Source organism: Phodopus roborovskii, unplaced genomic scaffold (assembly GCF_943737965.1).
Source record: "Phodopus roborovskii unplaced genomic scaffold, PHOROB, whole genome shotgun sequence".
In the NCBI taxonomy this organism is placed as follows: Eukaryota; Metazoa; Chordata; class Mammalia; order Rodentia; family Cricetidae; genus Phodopus; species Phodopus roborovskii.
This window is the reverse complement of record NW_026126461.1, coordinates 7,022,238-7,039,634: the sequence shown is the minus strand read 5'-3', so window position 1 is coordinate 7,039,634 and position 17,397 is coordinate 7,022,238. Positions and strand designations below refer to the sequence as shown.

The window sequence follows — 17,397 nt, the reverse complement described above, 5'->3', positions numbered from 1 at the left end:
AGGAGCAAGGTCTTCAAAAGTCAGTCTCTGGATTCTCCAGCCACGCTGAGGCGAGGCAGCAGTCTGAGGCTTGGTGGAGAGCTCATGGGTTAGCCCTTTCAGCCTGGGGTAGAGGTAAGAGCTAGTGGCTTGGCTGCTTTGCTTTTCTGATTTTCAGCTTGAAGCTTGAGCCCCAGTATCAATCTCTGGGTCTTTTATTTATCATGCAACAGAGTATCCCACCATTTGTATGGAGAGAGTATAGATCACCAGAACCTGGCCTTCCCTGTATTTTGGGTGCCCTTATTGCCACATCATACCCTGGACTAACTAGCACAGGGCTCTCTCAGGCAGGCATTAGCACCTTTAAACCTTGGCTGGAGAACCAACGTCAGAGCCCTTCCCTACTTCGTATACCTCTAACAGTTCCTTAAGTGCATCACTGAACATCCTAAGCAGCTCACCTAAGGCAAATGGTTTACTGCCTCTTTGCCCTCCAGGGGCATGTGAACCCCATGTGGCTACGGAACTTTCCTTGGCCTGACACACGGCCCACCCTAACACACACAACCTAGCAGTGTGCAGGATGCTAGCTAGGCTAGGTCAAGTCAGAGGATGGGCCTAAGGAGATACAGGACAGGGCGTATTCACCCCACACACACCTCCAGCACTACAGGTCTGACTGGGGCTCTGAAACACTCCCATGACCTGATTCAGAAAACTGGCATCGGGGAAGGCTGGATGTGGGGAGCTGAAGGGATGTGTTGCTTGACACAGGCATGGCCATGTCGAGGGCCCAATGCCTCAGACCCTTGGTCTAACTGTAAATGTTGACAGTATGTGTAACCATGAGTGTGTATGAATGACGGACAGTATGTACAAAAAACAGTAACTGCAACTTCCTCCTCTTGGATGTTACAGCATAAGATTGCACCTACACTAGCTAACCCTTCCCCTATGCTGCACACGATAAATATGCTGAGGTTCCAGGTTGTCACAACTCCATCCGAGTGTACATTCCACCGGACCCCAGCTTTCTCTATGTGTGACTGTGACTGCTCATTCATTCCCTCACAGCTCCTGGTCAGGTCAAGTCCAAAGCTGCTCAGGACACAGCAGCTAGAGCAGACTTCTAGGGTACCATGAAGGACTGGGCTTCCCAAGTCCAAGTTCTTAGAGGTCCCAGCTGGTGACGTTTAGCAGTCCTATGAGGACAAGCACAAAGAAAGCAGAATAGAGTCTCACACTCCACTGGGTAAAACTTTATTGGGATCCAACTTGTGCAGACCACCTCATCCACAGGATGTTTTGTTCATTGGTCCGGTGAACTACCTACACCCGATTCCTGCCACAAAGGACCCACTGTGGGTTAGGGACCCCGTCTTCATCTAGAAATAGCCAAAGCAGCAGCATGGGGGACCTTCTGCTCTGCCTTTAGGGACAGACAATAAGCATCCCTGGCTCCTGCATTAGCCAGAGTCACCTTCAGGTCAGGTGTACAAGACCTGCTTCCCACAAGGACTGAGGCCAGCTCATGTCCTGGGAAGGCCCCTTCCTGGGGTGGGGCCGGGAGCATCAAGTGCAAGTTTCCCGGTCCCTTTCTCCAGGGCTGGGCACTGACCCTGACTTCTCTGGCAGGAGTTCCGGGAGAAGAGCTGCAGCAGACACTGAATCCGGCTCCAGACTCTGGGACAGCCTTCTCCACTCACCCCTCCCAGAGGCCAGGGTCCACAGAGGAATGGGGTTTGGGACAGGTCCCCAGGGGCGGGATGCTCCCAATCTGAGTGAGGGAAGCGCTTTGCAGGTGTTGTGGGCCCTGTGAGTGGGGCCCAGGGGCCCCAGGAGTGGCCCCTGCCTTGGAGGGTAGCTCATCTCTCTGGCAACAACAGGAAGAATGCAGCCTTCAAGAAGCGGCCAAAACTGCAGAGTGTGGCCACAAGCCAGTGGGAGCGGAATCCAGGGTCTGTGCTGACCACACACTTGAGGACATCGGTCTGGGAGAAAAAAAGAGATAGTCAGCAAAGCCAGGCAACTCAAGGTCCCTATTACCTTGCTCTAGAAGAATGCCTCATCAAATCACAAAGGGAACAGCAAAGCTGTTTGAGAAAGAAGGTTGCAGCCCATCTGGACCAAAACTTGAGCAGGACACCTGAGAGTTAGATGGGGAGAGGTCCCATCAGACGTCCTTGCTTACCCACTTTATAGGTAAAAACGGACTCCGGATGGAGCCCATCCTCCATGCCCAAGACCCTAAAGCATCTTTGGTTTGGCCAACCACGTAGGCAGTCAGGCATGGAGACGATCCTGACACCCACCCCTCTAGGTCTTCCTTCTTGAGAATGGAGAAAAGTGGGACTCCTAGGAAGGAAGAGAAGGTGCTCTGGGCAGTACTAAAATCTCTCTATGAGGGGGCCTGGGTTGGCCTCTCTGCCAGGCACCCTCTCAGAGCAGCAGGGAGATGTGTCAGGGTGGGGATCATGTCAGTTCAGGCACAGAGGAGCGAGCACCTACCTGCATCTCAGAGCATGCCTGAGTCCGTGCTTGCTGTCCGGCTTTCCATCCCACTCCACCTTTCTGTTCCAGAACTAACACTTCAATGCTTACAACAGCACACCCCTACCGACACCCCACCCCACATCCCTGCTGACGGATGCTCGTGCTCACCCATCCGCCACGCCTCCGAAGCCAGGTCGCCAGGGTCTTGCGCACAAATTCCCCCAGGCAGTCAACCAGGGCATGAACCATGGCAGGCTGAGCCTGCCGAACACAGTCCACTGCTAGCCCCGCAGCCACCGAGTACAGGGACACTACCTTGCCCCATGTGATGCCTGTAAGGAGATAGTTGCTGATCAGACCCAAACTGGTGTCCAGCCCCTAGGGTTCCATGAAGAGCTGAGAAGAATTCTCCGAGCTACTTTTCCGTTTGCCATTAGCTGGTGACTAGTAATGACATTGGAGCCAGGACCCTCCCTGAAGGCCACTACCACAGCAGGGCACCGGAGCCATCACCCCCAACAAGTCACATCTCCCTCTCAGGCTGTCCTCATGTGGATGGCAGTTCCCAGCCTCCAGTGCATACCTGCCAGAGCCTAGGATGGGACCAGCCTTACACACACCCAGGAGAGGTGTCCACAGGAAAGCAGTGTGACTCTCAACACTGGGGCTGGACAAGGAAATCTGCAGACAGCTTCAAGGGTGTGTCCAACTCTGTTTTGTCTGCTACTCTGAACCTTAGTACCAGGGCAGTAGGTCAGGGCCTATCCCATACTTGCTTTATAAAAAAGCCACAGACCTGAACAAGGGGGAGCTCAAGGACCCCAGACTGATAGTTGGGAAACCAGCATAGGACCAACCCAGACCCCGTGAATGGGTGGGTGTTACTTAGGAGGCCTGGGCAGTCATGGGGCTGCTGGTAGTAGGTCAGTATTTATCCCTGGTATACGAAAGAGGGATGCTCTCTCAGCCTAGCCCCTGCTCCAAATGATAGAACGGACTTTGAAGGTCCCCCATGGAAGTCCTCACACTCCCTGGGGAGCAGAATGGGGGTGGGATGGGGGGGGACAGGGGAGGACAGGAGGGAACAGGATTGACATGTAAAACAACCTTGTTCAAATAAAAAAAAAAAAAAAAGCCACGGCCCACAGAAGATTCTTCCCCAGATCAACCTCCACCACCTTGGGCCTCTATAAGGATACACACACATGTGCCCATAGACATGCAAGCAAAGCATACACATACACAGAAATGGAAAAGAAACCCTGAAATTTGTATTCTGTCACCACTACTGACAAAAAGGTCAGGTCCTGACATGGTGGCAGCATTTCAGTCAGCTCATCTTCAGCTACACAAGCAGTGCAAGCCAAAGCGAGAGCTGGAGAGATGGCTCAGCGGTCAAAGAGCACACACGGCACTTCCAGAGGACCAACTTCAGTTCCCAAGGCCTGCAATAAGCAGCTCACAATTGCCCGTGTCCCCAGCTTCAGGGACATGACCTCCGAGTCAGACCTGAACATACATGCACATATCTACACACAGGTACACATAATTTAAAATAGATATTTTAATACATACCTTATATTAAAATCTTAAACACTTATAAATATTAAAATTATAAATTCAAATAGTTATATAATATATAAATTATATGTTATATATTAAGCCATGTATTTATGTCATATTTATAATTTATAAACAATTTATTATATACTTATATAATTTATTGTTATTATAAATATAAACTTATATTAAAATATAAAATATTAAAGATAAAATAAATCAACCGGGCATATGCTTTTAATCTCAACACTCAGGAAGCAGAGGCAGGCAGATCTCTGAGTTCAAGGCCAGCCTGGTCTACAGAGTGAATTCCAGGACAGCCAGCACTACACAGAGAAACCCTGTCTCAAAAAAACAAAATAAATAAATCTTAAAAAGGAGGAAGGTGTGGTAGTGTACCCCTGTAATCTCAATATCAGGAAGCTGGAGCAAGAGGATTTTGAGACTGAGGGAGTAAAAAAAAAAGTACAAATAACACATGAAACATTTGAAAAAATAAAACATTCCCCCTGTTAACAGCATAAAAGGATAAATTATAGCAAGATGTGGTTGTGGTCTACTATGTTAAAAATAACCGTTAGGGGCTGGGGAGATAGTAAAGTGTTTGCTATACAAACATAAGGACCAGAGTTCAGATCCCCAACACCCACATGAAAAGCCAGCATGCTGGTATGCTGGCATGCACCTGTAATCTCAGCTGGCATCAGAGAGATGGGACAGGGATGATGGGGACAGTAACACACACACACACACACACACACACACACACACACACACACACACACACACACGCTTGTGAAGACGAGGGAAGAGGGAAGGGTTCAGGTAACTGCTGTTGGACAGAGCATTTGACAAGGCCTGAAAGCACACACAGCTAGCCTCGGGCCTGTAAGAAGCTAACCTAAGAAGCAGACCATGAAATCCCCCTCCACCCACCCTCACACAGCACTCAGAATAGCCTTGACTGGTGCATGCGTCAGCACACAGAGGCTCACCGCAGTGCCATTCACAACAGCCAAAAGGGAAATCTAAATGCTAGCTAGCAAACTGCTGGGATCCTACAACGGCGCCGTTATACAGCCAATAACCAGAGTGATGTTCCGATGAAACACGGCAAGGGAGAGGAGCCAAACACAAAAGAGGCCACAGGTACTGTGCCAGTCCACCTAGAGAGAACACAGCGGTACCAAACAGTGACTCAGGGCCTGGGGCGAGGGACAGAGTGTCACCACTGATACACAGGATGTCCTCGGGATTTGGACAAACAGCATTCTGAAGGTGCTAAATGTCACCAAACCTGACGTTTAACGTGTTTAAGTGTACAGTATATGAATGTTACCTCAATAAAAAGGAACGGGGCATGGAAAAAACTTCACCCCATCGATCCCACCCCCCGAAATCAGACAGTGCCACACATCTGCTTCTAACTCTCCTGGAGAGATGGCTCAGGATTAACAGCACTAACTTCTTCCGGAGGTCCTGAGTTCAATCCCAGCACCCACATGGTGGCTCACGACCGTCAATAATGAGATCTGATGCCCTCTTCCTGTGTGTAAACATGCATGCAGACAATACTGTATATGTAACAAAAATATCCTGAAAATAAATAAATGAACCCAGCTGAGCTCCACTATGGCATCAATAGCAAGCACCCTTGTCGCTGCTAGGACGCAGCCCTGGGTGTCTGGCTTCTGAGAATCCTAGGCCGGGAGGTTCTTGCCCAGGGCCAGTGGGCAACGGGGCCTTGTGACCAGGCCAGGCTGACGTCAGTCACAATTTCTCAAGGGTGCTCGGCTATTAGCCGTGCCCTTGACAAAATGGAGAATTAACTTGTCACACACAGAGTGTCCCAGTCTATCACAAGAACTGAGGAGCGTGAGCTGCTGACGACATTCCCAGCATAAGCAGCCGGGGAAGATGGTGTTCAGGGACACATGTTGGGGCGCTCCTGCTTCCCTTGGGCTCTCATATATCCACAATCTAATTCTAGAACATTCATTTAAAGATTTTGGGGGAGAGCTAGGATTAAAGGCATGCACAACCACGCCCAGCCCGGTTTTGTTTTTAATGTGTTTTGTCTACATGTATGACTGCACCACATATATGCCCAAGGAGACCAGAAGAGGACCCAGACAGCCTAGAACTGGCCAGAACTTGAGTGACAGCTAGCTGTAAGTGGTTGCTGGGAACTGAACCCAGGTCCTCTGTAGTAGTGAGTGCTCTTAATTGCTGAACCATCTCTCCAGGCTCTATAATTCCAGAAAATATTATCTCTCCAGGAGAAACCCGATAGCCACAGGCCATCACGCCCATGGGCACCGGCCATCACGCCCCCTTCTTCACAGTCCCTGGCAGCCTCTAGTCTGCTTTGTTACAGTTAACACAGCCTGCACATTTCTCACCAATGGAATTTGTGTCTGGCACATCTCAGGTTCATCTACTTCTCAATTAATGGACAAATGGATAGTCGCTACTTTCGCTGCTGGGAACACACACGAGCAAGCTTCTCTGTGGGTATGTGTTCTATTTCTGTTAGGTATTCATCTAGTAGTAGATTTGCTGGGTCATATGAGGACCTACCTGCCCAGGCTGTTTTCCAAAGTGGCCATATTTCACACGTGACCCCCCAGCTCTGGGTAACGGCTGAGTTCCCCACATACTCACCAACACTGTGGTTGCCTGGCCATCTTAGTGAGAATGAAGCCGTTCTGGCACACACAGTGACTGATGATGCTGACTGTCTCATGTGTTTGTCTATCAAGTCTTCGGGTGCTTCCTGGCCTCCAGTGAGAGGTGGCCACCCTGCATTCCCATGGCCTCGCTTCCCCCACCTCCTCCCGCCAGCCTGGAGACAGACACTTAAGCAGTCCCCGTTGATGGCGTCAGCTGGAAAGGCAGAGGCAGTGTCTCTCTGGGCTGCCTCTGTGCTCAGGGTGGGCTTGTACGAGGCAGGGATGGTGGATAGAGGGCAAGATCACTCTGACCTCTCCCCAATTCACACTCACTGCCACCCAAGTTTCCTTTCTCCTGATCACGCCTACCGCTAACAGAGGCCCAGCCTCTCCTGGGATCACTGAAGCCATTGGCGGACTAGATCTGCGGCCTCAGAAGCAAAGTTCCTTATAAATCCAGCCATCCCTGGCTCGTAAACCAGCCTGCTTGACAGCTTGGAGACAGACACCCAGGCGGCCACCCTTGGCTGGCGTCAGCTGCAGAGCTCCAGAGAGGGCAAGGTTGGTCTTGCGCCCAAAACACCTGGCTGCTGGCTTCCTTCCGAGCCCTGCCCGCGGCTGCTCCCACCGGGTGTCTCAGGTTACCTTCAAGCAAAGAACTGCAGCTTGTCCATTAGCTCCTGGTGCGGTGACTCCCCAGCACAGCCCTCCTCCATCTCTCCCACCCCACCACCCACACACTCACCCACATCCCACAGCCCGCTCCCCTGGCCCCAGTGGGACAGAAGCCACACTGGCCGACCCTGGCCTGCCATGTGATGCTCCCGAAGCTGCCCTGGGCCTCCCCACTCCTAGGCACATGCATGGGGCATAAGTGACATGTGTGTCTAGCAGGGGTTCTAAGGAAAGGGCATGGGACAGGAGGGTTTGGGGAGATGAGTCTTACAGCCTCCCGGAAACTTGGGGCAGGGTCCAAGAGGCAAACAGCAATAATGGAACTTGAGGCAAACAGGGAAGAGGCTGCAGGAGCTAAGAGATGGCTCTGCCTATCGATCACTTCTAGAGCAGAGATGGAAGGCCCTGGGAAGTCCCCAGATGAGTGTGGTCAGTCATCCAGACAAGTGTATCCCTAATCTCCTAAAGTGCCCTACAAGCAGGCACACTCATAGGCTCTTTGAGATACTCCTCCCCCCCCCCACTGCCGGAGACAGGGTTTCTCTGTGTAACAGCCCTGGCTGTCCTGGAACTCTGTAGACCAGGCTGGTCTTGAACTCACAGAGCTCTGCCTGCCTCTGCCTCCCAAGGGCTGGGATTAAAGATGTGTGCCACCATCACTCATTTTTTGAAATGTCCCATATGGAGCTAGCTGTGCAAATTTAAGTATCATGGTCACCAAAAGCCCAGGACATACTGCCGAAGTCCTGCAGAGAGCAGGTGCCCTGCAGGGCACCACCACCCCAGGCGATGCTGGACCACTATCAAATGCCAGGCAGGCCTGTGACAACAGCCCTCAGAATGACCGACAGCAGTAATGATCAAGTAATCTCGGTAATAATATAATCAGAAAGACCACCCAGCCACTACTATTAACCAAGTAGCACAACCATCTGTCACTGCTATATACCCGTCTCCCATCAGTCTAAGCTCATCAATTTCATAAACTACCCAGTCAGGCTCACCTCTACCTCAACTCTATCATGTAACCTCCATATATAACTCCTAACTCTATTAAAATAGCCACCAACAACACACCCAGCGCCACACAATTAGCCCCTCAAGTTTCAGGGTGGCAGTTGAATATCCAGTGGGATGGCTCAGAAGGTCGTCTCCTACAGCCAGGCCTGAGCCTTGAATTCAACCTCAGGAAGAAAGGAGGGGCCGATGCCCAAACGTTGTCCTCTGACCTCTACATATTCGAGTGGCTCACTGCATGTGCATAAGTTCATGTACATATGCACACACACACACACACACACACACACGTGCATACGTACACACCAAGTTAAAACGTAATAAAAAAAACAGCTGGGTGTAGTGGCATGCACCTTTAATCCCAGCACTCAGGGGGCAGAAGTAAGAGGAACTCTGAGTTAGAGGGCAGACAGCATGGTCTACAGAGTTCCAGGACATCAAGGACTACACAAAGAAACCCTGCCTCAAAGCAAACAAACCAAAAAGACCTCGAACTGCTTTCTGCGCCAGCTTTCAGCTGGGCTGGGTTGTTACACAGCTCAGAACAGCCCGAAGAACCAGGAGGCTTGTATGATGGCAGTGACTTGGAACCTACAGGGCTGTGTGAGAGGACCCCAAGAATCTTCTGTCCCAGTAAGCCTGCCGGACCTGCAGATGTTGAGGCCCCCCTCACAGAGGCGCCTTGAGTAAACAGAAGAGACCTACCTGCTGAGAAGATGTGGCCTGCCACAGCCAGGAAGGCGTCAGTCACCACAGGCTCCGACTGTAGGGAGATGTGCAGCTGCCGGGCCACGTTTCGGTACACACTGGGACGGATCTGCTCCAGCTCATCCCCTGCACGGATGGACACACAGTGGTTCGGGTCCTCCCACACCGTGGCCCTGTGCCTAGTGCTGAACAAGACCCAACCCTGCGCTCAGTCCCCCTGACCTCACTTGACCTCCAAGCTAACCCTTCCCTGGTTCCCACCCCTTCACCCATCTTACTTTATTTGACTCTCTCAACTCATGGCCCCATGAACAAAGGGGCTAGGGAGGCTGTGGAACCTCCAGCCCCCTCAGGCAAGCTGGCTGGGCCAGTGGGGCAGGAATCCTGCCGTGGCTCATGGGCAGTGCCTGCTCTGTCGCTGAGCGACTCACAGCAGACAGGCAGATGAGCAGGTGGATAGGCTGAGCAGGGACCAGGCAGGCAGGACCCGACATGGAGAGAGGCTTGGCTGCAACACCGCGTATATGTCGTCACCCACTGCTGCCTCACAGAACTGTCCCGGCTGAGGCACTAGCATCACTCAGAGAACTGACTCAGGCTTGGCCGAGGCCCTGGGACAATGGTACCACCCACATGCCACCATGGGCTCCTGGTGCCGAATGGGTGCGTTTTTATATGGTGCTACATCAGCGCGCCTATAGCTGGGCCAAGGAGGATGCCTGCCACGGCCCCACCTACCCCCTGGGGCTGCGGTGCCCTTGGCAGCATCGCGCACGCACAGGGGAAGATGGTGCCGGGAATTCCACGCAGCCTCTGATTGGGTGTCCCTGGCCCAGCCGCTTCCCCAGCCAAAGCAAATAGGGAAACGCTGCTGCCGCCCGGCCTGTCCCAGAGATAAGGGCGCCCACGTCATCCCTGAGGCCAGCTGTGCTCTATCTAATTAATTAAGATCTGGAACCGGAGCCGCATCAGGAGCAGGGCCAGGGGATGAAGAGATGGCATGGAAATTCCCAAGGCTGGCCTGGATGTTGCCAAGGATAGAACTCTGGGGGGCCTCTGGAGGCTGACCCCAGGAGACTGCTCAGGGACCTAAGCTGGGCTGCTTCCTGTTTGTGGCTGGGGTCATGCTGGGGGTGGCGGGCAGGGAGCTAACACAGAACATAGGACAATGCACCGGAATAGTCATAACAGTGCCAAATGTAACCTGAACCAGAACACACTGGGGTCCAAAGTCTCTCCCTCCAGGAACCCCCTCAGCTGTCTAGAAGGGTCTGAACCCGGAGTGTAGGAACAATGGAACCGAGTTATGGAGATTATTTCATACTCATTGGCCTGCTGCTGAGCACAAGGCTTTGCACCTGCTCCTTTCCACAAGCCGGTCCTCAAGCCTCTCAGAACCCTCAATAGGACTGAGAGGACAGAAGCTGAGCGGGTCAGACCCAAGGCAAGACTCGCCCTCCCCCAGTGTCCTAGGGGGCCTCGGGACACCAATATGTCTTCTCCAGAGACAGCCACTGGTCTCCTTTTCAGGTGAGGTTACCTAGCCAAACCCCTTCACTGGCCCTTCCCCACACCCAGAGACAGCTCCCCTCTGTCAATGCACAGCCCTCCTGGGAGCCCAATGGACTCTGCCTCACTCGCTCTTGGGCAGGCCAGGTCTACACAGCCCTGTCCCTTGAGGCCATCACCGAGCAAAGGTGCAGGGCCTCTATGAAGAGCGTGTGTGCATACCTCATCTCCCGGAAGCCAGCTCTTACAGGGGAGCGCACACCAGCTCTCCCTGACACCCATCACCTATTTTTTTGATCTCTACTGTTTACCTCCCATTCCCTTGCACAGACCCAGGACAGCCCCAGACCCCAGTCTGGCTGTGGTAAGGTGAACCGTCCAGTATGAACATTTGCCTATCCTTTCCTGTCACATGTCCAGGCCTTAGAGGTGCTAAGGGGAGCCACTGGGCTTTGTGTGACCCCCCCCCAAATGGTATCCCAGATGTCCTTCAAGAAGGCCCCGGGGGACCTTCCCATCGAGGGAAATAGCAGTGGGTGTAGAATCCCAGCCAATAACTGAAAGGCCTATTTTCCAAAACAAACACTGGGACACGTGGTCCCACAAAGGATTTTTTAGTCTCGAAGAGTACAAGGGTCACAATAAAGTTTAGCTGCTAGACTATTACTCTTCCAGAGCGTTCTGTGGTTTATGACAAGAATGTCTGTGAGCTGGGCTAAGCAGATGTGGGGGGTTAGGGGCGGGGGACCCTGGCAAAGGAGCCAGCAAGCAGGCAAGCCTGGGGAAGAACAGAGGAGCACCAACCTGGGTGGCCTATCCTGCACCCTCACCATTCCAGACAGATTTAGGCTCCCACGCACGCCTCCTCTTTACCCCAGAGGGAGGGTGAGGCGCAGCTGCAGAGGACATGTCTGGAGAAGGAAATGTCGGTGCAAAACAGCTGTACCCAGTACCCCGAAACACAGCAGGCAGGCCAGCTAAGGGGGTAGGGGTTTCTGGGATCGTAGCTACTGGTGCCCCACACTCACCCAAGCGCAGTAGCACGGTGCACACCTCCGCTAGGCGTCCTCCTGGGGCAGGTGAAGTACGCTCTGGTGCGCTCCAGGAGAGGCCGGCGCGCAAAAGCCGCGCGTGCACGTACTCCCGGCCTAGTGCCTTGGCCTGGGCCACCAGCTCCTTGTCTGTGGGCGAGCGATCAAAGGCGTCCATGATCTCTGCAGCAAAGACCGAAGAGCGCCGCAGCACCTCCATGGCCGAAGCGCAGGCGAGAGGAACCACACCTACGACAGACAAAGCACAACCGGACGGCCTCCAGCTAAGTGGGGAAGGGACGCCCACCACGCGATGAGACCTGGAGGCGCGGCGAGAGGCACAACGGTTCCCACCGCGTGCGTCCCGGTCCAGAGCCGAGCCAAAGCTCACAGAGTTGCTGGGAGCCGCCCTCAAAAAGGACCGGTTTCTGGTAGCCTCTCGTTTTGCACCCCCAAGCCCTTTAAAACACAATGTCACGCTCTTTTAGGTTCTGAATTAAATCACGCAGTTCCCGGCGGTGGCCAAGGGTTGGAAGCACCGCGGGAAAATGGCGATAGGTTCTGTGGTCACAGACCCTAGGCTCGAGGACCAGTTTGGGGGCGACGAAGGATGCAGGGCAGCCTGCTGAGACCAGGGGACAAAAAGGACCCTGAGGGCTCCTCCCGGCCGTGAAATCATCTCCCAAAGAAGGCTCCAAACGGCGCGGCGATTCCTGGGCTCCGAGGCCACGCACCTGCGTACCTCGCAGAGCGAGTGTTTGTTCCCGGTGTCACCGTTCCCATGGTGCTACATCCAGGGGACAGATGCCAAGCCCGCTCCACTCACCTCTCCGGCCGCATGGCGCGCGGGGCGGCTGAGGAGTTCTGGTTTCAGCACCCGCTCACCGCCGTCTCCGCCGGTCTAGACCCTTCCATTCAAACCCGCGAGCGAGCGCCCCGCCCCAGCGCCCGCCCCGTCCACGCCCGAGTCGAAGCACAGGCTCTGCCGGTCTTCCCGCGCTCTCAGAAATCCTGGTCTCGAGGGGTGCGGGAGGCGTACCGCGGACTCCCCGCAGGCGAGTGGCCAAGCCTAGGGCTTTGCCTTCTAAGGAAACGGCAACCCCCAGGGGTGGAGCCGCAGCCCAGCTCTGCCCATCGCCTCCCCGGCTTAAGGAAGGCCAACACAAGTTCTCGGGATGCGCCCGGGAACGCAGCCAGGCTGGAGCTGTCCCGACAGGCAGCGCGAAGAACATCCAGCTCTGACACCAACCCACTGGGGCGCACCGAGTTCCATTTTAGAATTGGCTGATTTAGACTTTTTAGTGCCTTGTAGAGGTTCCTTACAGATTCTGGATTCTTGCAGTTCTAGGGGTTCCGGTGCCCTCTTCTGACCTCCGAGGGCATCAGGCATGCATGTGGTGCCCAGACATTCATGCAGGCAAACATTCATACCCAAAATGAAAAATAAATACATCTTTAAAGATAGATCCAGGATTCTTGGCTTAATAGAGTGTGGTGGAGACTTGGATTTGTGCTTGGTTGAAGAGTTAAAGATGCTGTAAACACTCTCTCCCACTCCAGTCTGGCTTTGCTTCTAATGAGCTGGAGTTATTTATATCAAGTCCAATATATAATTTTTGGTAGTTGGTTATCTCTCATTAGGTTATCTTCTTTGGAGAGAAAAAGGGAGGGGGAGTAAGGGAGACAGACAGACAGACAGACAGACAGACAGACAGACAGACAGAGAGGCTGGTCTGGAACTCTGTTGACCAGCTGCCTCCAGAGTACTGAACCACAGGTGCCACCACCATGGTCAGCTTCTCTTACCGATTTCTTCCAGAAGCTTAGTTATTTTAGAATTCATATCTAGGCCTATGACGGATCACAAACGTTATTGTGAACAGTATAGTAGTGAGTCAGAGCTCCTTTTTTCCGTGTGGGTTTCCTAGAAAGCCGACATCATCTACTAGTCTGTTCTTCTCCATCTTCTGACAATCCCATCACCAGGGTTTGCCAACTTAACCTGATTCACCTAAGTGCAACATTCCACCTAGAGCTATAAAATACACATAATACATATTCTACACACACACACACACACAATCAGAATAGAACATCTGAAACCATAAGCAAATGTCAGCACATGCCACAGAATTGAAATCATACACAGATAATTCTCTGAATTAAACTAAAGTTAAATTACAGAAAAACCAATGGAAGTCTGCAGATGTTTGAAAACGAAACACCACATTTATAATGAGGCCACACATAATAAGTCACAATAGAATTGTTTTAAAGATTTACTTATGTGTTTTATGTATATGTGTGTTGTATCTGCATGTACATCTTAACCCAAGAATAGAACACTGGATAGTTGTAAGCCAGCATGTGGGTGTTAGGAATTGAACTCAGAACCTCTACAAGAGCAGCCAGTGATCTTCACCAATGAGCCATCTCTTCAGCCCCACCTCCAATGAAAATATTCTCAAGTTAGCAAAAGTAAAAACAGTATACATCAAACCTGTGAGACTCAGCTAAAGCACTGCTGAAGGAAAACTTCTAACTTTAGAAGATGGGTTGAAAGTTAATGCTCCAAGATCTACCTTAAGAAGAAAAACAAAAAAACAAAACAAACAAACAAACAAAAAACAGAAGCTAGAATCCTCTTCCAGAAACAGATGGAAACAGATGCAGAAATCCACAACTAACCAATGGGCCAAGTTCCTGGAATACAATCAAAGTGAGGGAGGAGCGATAATATGAACAAAGGAGTCAAGACCACAATGGAGAAACCCACAGAATCAGCTGGCCCCAGATAGTGACTCAGGTCTGACAAATGGGGAACCTGCATAAGGCCAAACTAGACTCCCTAAATATAGGTTACAATTGTGTGACTGGGACAATATATGAGGCCACTGGCAGTGGGTCCAATGTCTAACCCTAATGCACAAACTGACATAGTGGAGCCCATTCTGTATGGAGAGATACATTGCTCAGCCTAGACACAGGGGTGTGAGGATGGAGAGGTGCCTTGGTCCTGCCTCAATGAGATGATGGGACAGACTTTGTATACTTCTTACGGGAGGACTTACCCTCTCCAAGGAATGGATGGGATGTGCTTTTGCTTTTGAGACAAGGTTTTTCTGTGTAGTCCTGGCTGTCCTGGAACTCACTCTGTAAACCAGGCTGTTCTAGAACTCACAAAAATCAGCCTGCTAGGATTAAAGGCATGTACCACCCCCCACCCCCACATCCCTGGCTATTCCCAACAATTTAAACACAGTATAATTTGGAAAAACAGTTTCCTGGTGCAATACAATCCCCGGTACACAAGGAAACATAATTACTTTGAAGCTCAACTCAAGGTACAGTGTCCTTTCTTTTGACAAGATGAGTTCTAGGGATAGGCTACCTGTACTAGTTTAAGGGCCTGGGGAAGGCTCTGGCATGGTTTTGGTCATACAAATAGCACAGAGGTCATTTGAGCTATTTGCCACTCTGTTCCTGGTTGTGGGAGCTTGGGGAACTCCCCAGCTGCAAGGATCAGTTAGATCACTAGCCATCTCCAGTCTTGGTTGTAAGAGCTTGATATGCCCTGGCCTAACAGATAATGTAGAACACAGATAACCAGGCTATTAATCACTTCCAATTCTCAGCTTTCTGAGTGGAAGAACAGGTTTTTCTTCTTTCCTGCTGGAAAGACAATCCTGCCTGCTTAACATTCCTGGTTTCTCTGGAGATCTGTGGGCACCAGGACCACCTTCTTCCTGTTCTCCCAACAAGAGAATACTGGAAGTCTTCCTCTGGCCCCTCATGAATACTCAGGTAAGCAAGTGTACCCACACACACACACACATACACACACACACACTCTGTCACACACAGGCACACATACTATGTTTAGTTTTTTGGTTTTTTTTTTTTTAAAGATTTATTTATTTATTTATTTATTTATTTATTTATTTATTTATTTATGAGTGCTTGGTCTGCATGTACACCTGCAGGCCAGAAGAGGGCATCAGATCCCATTACAGGTGGTTGTGAGCCACCACGTGGTTGCTTGGAATTGAACTCAGGACCTCTGGAAGAGCAGTCAGTGCTCTTAACCGCTGAGACATCTGTCCAGCTCCACAATATTTAATGTTAAAAAAGAAAATAGTATATACAAGTTCACAGTAATTTAAAATTTTAAAGGAAACACAGTTTACCAAAACCGACTTTGAGAGAAAAGGAAATCCAATACTATGTAATGTAATATATTTAATTTGTAAGCATATTCCCATACTATTCTAGTTACTTTTTTATTATTTCGAAGAGACACCATGACCAAGGCAACCTAGAAAAGAAAGCATTTAACTGGGGGTTGGCTTACAGTTTCAGAGCGTGAGTCCATGAACAGGAACCAGAGACGGCACAGAAGAAGTAGCTGAGAGGCAGAGAGAGCCTGCAACTGGTGTAGGCTTTCGAAACTTCAGCACCCACCCTCAGTGACGAACCTCCTCCTACAAGACAACACACCTTCTAATTAATCCTCTACCCACTAGACACAAAGCATTCAAGCATAATAACCTACAGGGCTCATTCTCATTCCAACTACCACACACATCCACATTTTTCGCTTTGTATAGTTTGTTGAAGAAATTAACAACCTTACATGGGTCTACCCAGAAACTTGAAAATGAGAAAAAATTTCTCAAACTGTTGTAAGAATAACCTAACAGTGATATCCACACCTGTCAGGAACACCACAAGAGTGGGAAAGAGGCTGCCTCGCCAGCTCAGTAGTTAAGAAGTCGTGCTGCTCATGCCGTTGGCCCAAGGTTGAGCAGCTCCCAACTGCCTTCAACTCCAGGGGGATCCAACGCCTCTGGCTTCCCAAGGTACCTGCACTCGTGGGCACATAACCCCACAAAGACACACAGACACACACCGTTTTAAAAATAAATAAATGGCTTAAAAAAGAAAGTTGAGGGCTGGAGTGGTGACTCAGAGGCTAAGAGCACTGGCTGCTCTTCCAGGGGTCCTGGGTTCAATTCCCAGCACCCACATGGTGGCTGACAACCATCTATGATGAGATCTGGTGCCCCCTTCTGGCCTGCATGGATACAAGCAGGCAGAATACTGCATACATAATAAATACTTTAATTTAAAAAAAAGAAAGTTGAGGAGCAGGAATATTGGCACATGCCTTTAATCCCAATACATGGTTGATAGAGGCAAGAGTTCGATGAACTCTTTTTTCAGTTAGCCATTGGAGGCTAAGAAAGGGCACTGGATCCCCTGGAACTGGAGTTACAGGCAGTTGCCACCACCATGTGGATTCTAAGACTGGAACCCTGGTACTCTGGAAGAGCAGCAAGTGCTCTCCAGTGCTGTGTAATAATCTCTTTGTATACTGTGAAGATATGACACTCTGATTGGTTTAGTACAAATCTGAATGGCCAATAGCTAGGAAGGATTTCCAGGCACAGAGGATGCTGGGAAGAAGGGGGAGATAACCAGGGGATGAAGGTGAGTAGAATGGGCACTATAGAGATGAGGTAATAAAACCACGAGGCAGAAAGTTAGTAGATAGAAATGGGTTAATTTAAGTTATAAAAGCTAGTTAGAAACAACTCTAAGCTGTCCGCCAAGCTTCCATGATTAATAAGTGTCCATATCATGATTGGGGAGCTGATGATCCCGACGAAACAGTCTAACTGCACTCCAGGCCTTCCGTGATCTCTTTACTGCAAAGTTGAGCGCTGTGGCGAGAAGATCATGACTTTGTG

The 17,397-nt window shown here is 50.8% G+C and overlaps 1 protein-coding gene across 1 annotated transcript; it reads right to left on the bottom strand.

The window, feature by feature from the left end:
* Positions 1-1,230: 1,230 nt before the first annotated feature.
* Bok (BCL2 family apoptosis regulator BOK) lies at positions 1,231-12,623 on the bottom strand. Its single transcript, XM_051190843.1, has 5 exons — positions 12,474-12,623; positions 11,645-11,896; positions 9,105-9,233; positions 2,644-2,807; positions 1,231-1,973 (listed from the first exon to the last, which is right to left on the bottom strand). Exons 2-5 carry the CDS (start codon positions 11,865-11,867, stop codon positions 1,848-1,850), a joined length of 642 nt encoding a protein of 213 aa, XP_051046800.1. The 5' UTR covers positions 11,868-11,896; positions 12,474-12,623; the 3' UTR covers positions 1,231-1,847.
* Between the last annotated feature and the right edge of the window lie 4,774 nt (positions 12,624-17,397).